At 32.0% G+C, this 5,430-nt stretch overlaps 1 protein-coding gene across 1 annotated transcript; it reads right to left on the reverse strand.

The window, feature by feature from the left end:
- Window positions 1-889: 889 nt before the first annotated feature.
- On the reverse strand, window positions 890-5,110 carry LOC123213326 (E3 ubiquitin-protein ligase BIG BROTHER-like). Its single transcript, XM_044632736.1, has 9 exons — window positions 4,836-5,110; window positions 4,188-4,247; window positions 3,914-4,096; window positions 3,172-3,400; window positions 2,905-2,945; window positions 2,692-2,736; window positions 1,984-2,111; window positions 1,285-1,393; window positions 890-1,190 (listed from the first exon to the last, which is right to left on the reverse strand). Exons 3-9 carry the CDS (start codon window positions 4,052-4,054, stop codon window positions 1,140-1,142), a joined length of 744 nt encoding a protein of 247 aa, XP_044488671.1. The 5' UTR covers window positions 4,055-4,096; window positions 4,188-4,247; window positions 4,836-5,110; the 3' UTR covers window positions 890-1,139.
- Between the last annotated feature and the right edge of the window lie 320 nt (window positions 5,111-5,430).

Genomic DNA, 5,430 nt, shown 5'->3' on the forward strand with positions numbered 1-5,430 from the left:
TCAATGTAAATAAGGTTTTCATTGTAATATTGTTGATCTCATATTTGATAATAATATTTCATATATAAATAATAATTATAAATTAATTAATATATTATTATTAAATAATTGAGAGATAAAATAAACAATTAGAATACCCTGTTACATAATAACATGTTATCACAAAGCTAAAAACTTCCCTTTTGCTTATAATTTGTTAATAAATGATTCTCAAATAAATTGAATTAGATAGATGACAATGGAATTAGTAGAAGAATTTGAAAAGATAAACTTGTGACTTTATTCATTCATATCATCATTTGTAAACCAGGCTTTTCAACCACAACTCTATGGATGAAGAAGACGAATAAAAATCATTATTCCTTGATATCTTGTTGAACAAAGACAAGATTCGTGACTGAAAGTTGGAAGAATGTTGCTTTATCTCAACCTCCTCCCAAAAAGTCATATACTCAATCTTCTCAAGTCATACTTAAATCACAGTTGAACTGTAATCACGCACAGGCCTATTGCAGAACCACAATGCATAAATACAATCAAACACTAGTACAAAATTTCAGACCCTTGACCAATCCATGTTTCCTAAATTTTCTTAATACAAGGGTCTCCCATTAGGGCTTGGAATTAATAATACAAATTTGATACTTGAATTCAATCTGAAATCCATTTAATTTTAAATTATATTTAAATTGACTCAATCTAGACTTGTTTATGAAAACAAACCCAATTCTTAGACTCAAACTTAACTTATTCAATCTGAACTTGAATTTAAGTTAGAACAACTTGAATCAAGTCAACTCCTATAAAATGAAGTTGTACTTTTCTCCTATATTTTAATAGTTTTGCGAAGATATTAACATCCATTTTAGAGTGCTCATTATGCCAAGGCTCAAAAATTTGAAGGCAACTATATAAAAGGGCTGCTTGTATATCATCACATATGAACAAAAAATGCTTTTTCGGAGACCAATCTGAAATTCACGTTCTCTTACCATATAGAAACGAAGATTATAAAAACTAATACTACCAGGGTTTCGTCTTAGTTCCTTTACCAGCCCCATGTGTGCAAAAGGAAAAAAAAAAAGAAATTAATGGGGAAAGGAGAGAAAAAAAAGAACTTTGTCTTCCATTTTGATGCTTTAATGCCTTGATTCCTCACCAAATACCTCGGTGTTGCAGATCGGACATATCTGATGCATAAAACGTTAAAGATCAGGATCGGTCTTCGAAGAAGGAAATTGAGAAATCTAAAAGATGCTTGCTTAAAACAGAGCAATTACTAACCTTGTTGATGCTAAGCCACTTACTGATGCATTCAGAGTGGTAAACATGCCTGCATGGCAATTTCATTCGTCGATCTCCTCTTTTGTATCTCATTTGGCAAATCACACACCTGTTTCACATACGATAATTAACAACATTCATTCTTTTTACAAGTTGCTGACTTTGCTCTGGCAAATCCAACTATGACATAGAAGCAATGAATTTTCAAAGTTGTGAGAACAGCCGGTTCTTGATGATAGAAGCCATTAATTAAAAAGGACTTAATTCGTTCTTGACTTGGAAAAACTGACACAAACAGTTCCAATTTAAGGACACCAAACATTTTGGTTAAACATGAGATAGAGGCTTTAAATGCACATCACCAGACCATGCAAAAAAAAGCAAGTGCCGCAGAAGCCAGAAGAAATTAATAAAAAACTACAGTAATGTGGATTTTCAGAAAATTTTTGTTCTCTAGTGAGTTATGTTTAAGCTAAAAATGGTTTATATAATTAACATGATTTTACCTTCATTTTGATCAGAAATACTAGAATGCAAATTGATGCATAAGTGCACAAAACTGGGAAAAAACAGAAAGTTGTAAATCATCCCATAAGCCTGAGAGATGGAGACCAGTACAAATGAAAGATGAACAATAATGACAGGTTTATGGATATAATTGATGATGGCAATATTGAGTAACGCTATGAGATATGTTACCTCTCCCCTGATTTTTTTCTTGAGAATAAGTTTCCAAACTTGTATTTTGCAGTTGGAAGCAAATTAATAAGTTCCTGAGAGAGACCGCGACTCTGAGTTCCAACTGTCTCACCCAAGTCAAGTAGTTCCTGCATACAGAAATGAGTTGACAAATCAATACCATAATATGTTGACATCAAGAATCATGGCAAAAACAAATATCCAAAATCTAATAAGGAGACCTACATCATCTAATTCAATAACTTTTTTTTGCACTTCACTCTGGCCCTCAGAGTTGGTTTATTTACATCTAGTATTGTACAAATTTTTACATAACTTTAGAAAAAGTAAATACTCCTAAAAGAACACTAGATATCAGCTCCATTTTCCACTCAAACAATATCGTACTTAAATTCAGATTGTCCAAAAAAGAAGGGTGTTAGTATTTGTACCACAACATACAACAATACATTATAATGTATACGAATAATTTAAAATATTTTGAAAATCCTATGACTGGATGTACCAGAACTTGCTCAAAGAAGTTTCACAATATGCAACACCCAGGTTGCAGACAAATGATAATTAACACCATTCACAGGGTGGGGAACAGAGAAGAGAGAAAAAATTCATAGAAACCAATATCCTGTTCTGCATCATTTTGTAGACTACTAAGAAATAAAAATGCAGTTTATTATAAGAAATTAAAATAAGTCATATAACACAAACCTCATAGGTCATATCATCTGGATCAACATTATCTTGCCAAATGACCTACGACAATAGGAATTAGATCATATCTTCATCAGCAAAATCGTGAAGGGCTTAACATGAGTGAGCATATGATTTTCAAGAGAAAATACAGTCAGTTGGCATAACACTGATAATCTAGCATGGACGTTAAACATATACAATGCACCAGCAAGCAAGCAAGGTTCATACCTGAGGCTGAGAACTATTAGAACTTTGATGATTTGGACTGCCTGCACAAGCAAAAAGGAAATTCTTAGAAGAAAATAGAAGGAGCCAAGTATAATGATTACTGAAAGATATAAGTTCACAAAGATCGAGGAAGACAAGCAATCTCATTCAGAGACGAAGATAACCCAAAAACACCTTTCAGCAATCAAAAATAAAATAACTTCGGTAACTCTAACTTGCTAGTATACTCTTAACAGGAACAACTCTTCAAGAAATTTGTTAACTAACATTCTTCAGGTGTAGCAAGCACATTTATCGTGGATTCTCCTTCACATTGTGTGTCTGTGGTTGTGGGTTCATCAGTGTTCATTGTCGAACCATATTCCCAAGTCCTCCTGCCAGCATCTACTCTAGGCAAATGATAATTTTCCTCGTATTCACCATAGTAATAAGTACTTTCTGGACCAGAAAAACCGAACTTGTATGGATTCATATTCATTGACCAGTAGACATTTTCCTGAGAAAAAGAGCATAGATATGTTAGCATGAAAATAATATAGTAGATAGTGCATATATAGAAACTTCCATGCCATGCATTAGAAGATATAAACAAATCAGGCATCAAAATACTACGCTTGCCAATTCTTCAATTATAAATCCTCCAAAAACAAGAAAATGCCAATTCTTTAACTATAAATCCTCCAAAGACAACAAAACATTTTAGTTCACTTGAAAGCAAAATGATCATTAGTGCACATCAATTCCAGAAAGTGCCTCTCATAGTTTTCTTCTATTTGGCAAAAGTTTCATATATAACAGTTTACGAATAATTGAATTTACTCTCAATTTATGGAAACACATAAAGTCATAAATGTGTAAGGGCAGCAACCCATATCCCCATTGATGAGCAGCATGGATCTGACAAACTTACATCAAAACCAGTGCCAAAAGCATGAACAACTAAAAGGGCTACTTTTGGCAATAATACTTTAAAAAAAAATTAAATTTAGAAACTGTAAAATGAAAGTACCTGATCATGGATCGGCGCAGACTGGGTGTAATTCAGAGGAACATGAGTCAATCCTTCAAAGAAATCCATGAAACTTTCAGTAACAGTGTAAGGAAAGCCGGTATCTATATAATGCACCCCCATTTGTCTATTCCCATTCATTTTGAACCGACTATTTCAACCAACTCAAATTGTCAAAACAAGCTGCAAAAATACACAAAATATCAACAAACGCCAATAAATAAAACTTCTAAAAAAACAAAAGCTCATTTTTATTAAGCATAAAATATTTTACCTGATAGAGAGTTTGAATTTATCCACAATCCACACAAGCTAATCAAAGCAGTCAGCATAACTGCGAAAACAGTAAAAGAATAGTCAAATATCAAGACCAATGCATATACCCACTTCAAACCAAGCACAAAAACCCAAAAACAAAAAAAGCCTAATTATGAGCTAAAAACTTTAGCGAAAAAAAAAAAATTAAGATAACATTTAAAACTCCTACAGCCCCTGTTTGACTAGCAAGAAAATGGAGGAAACTCAAAAAGAAAACACTTTGAAGATTATGAATTTCCAGATTCTTCATATTATTCATCCTAACTACATGAACAAAAAGTTAAAGCAGAGCTCGGAGCCAAAACCAAAAAGTTGTCGCATTTTACTCGAGAGCATAAAATTCACAACTTTCTTTTCAGTTCTCTAAAATTTTCCCGGGAAGCAAACAGAAAATATACACAGCTGTTCAGACCAAAAAGTTTATCACAATCATCAACAACGCAATAAAATGACCAAAATTTAACTAAAATAACAAAATAAATGGATCATTCGGCCGTTTCTCTACAAATTAAAGCTAAATTAGTCTACATTTCGAAATAACCATAAGCACTCATATTTACAATAAAACAAAATGAATTTCAACACCATAACGAAAAACACTTACGACGCCGTATCAGGCACAGATTCTAATCACATTCGCATTTAGAAAATAAAAAATACACACAGATAAATAAAATAACAAGAGAAAAAAGAACTGATTGAGAAGAGAATTGGAAGCTGAGAAGAGGACAATGGAGAGCGGAGGATTGAGTTTGTGAAGAGAGAGAGCATCAACGTGAAAGTGAAATATGTGCTTGTGTTTTTGTTTTTTAATGTTTTTGCTTTTAGTCTGACTCAGTGAGTCATTTTCTTTCTTTCTTTCTTGTCTGTCTCTTCTTTGTGGCACTCTCGATGCTGGGTTTTCTCTTTTTATTTTTTTCCAGGCACGCTAAGCTCATTTTTTCCCTTGCATATATTCGCCAAATCATACGTGTCAAAATTTCAGAAATTAAAATTTTATTTTAATATTTGCATAAAAAAGTTTAATAATAATATAATAAGTATGAACAAGTATGGAGCTTTTTTTTTTCCTAAGGATTAAACTATTAAAATTATCGAAATTTTTAATTTTTTATAGTGTAAATTAAATTTTAATATTTTTTATTAAATATATCAAATAACTATAATTAAAATTGTTTTTTAATAAGAGAATTAATTTA

Source organism: Mangifera indica, chromosome 4 (genome assembly GCF_011075055.1).
Source record: "Mangifera indica cultivar Alphonso chromosome 4, CATAS_Mindica_2.1, whole genome shotgun sequence".
Lineage (NCBI taxonomy): Eukaryota > Viridiplantae > Streptophyta > Magnoliopsida > Sapindales > Anacardiaceae > Mangifera > Mangifera indica.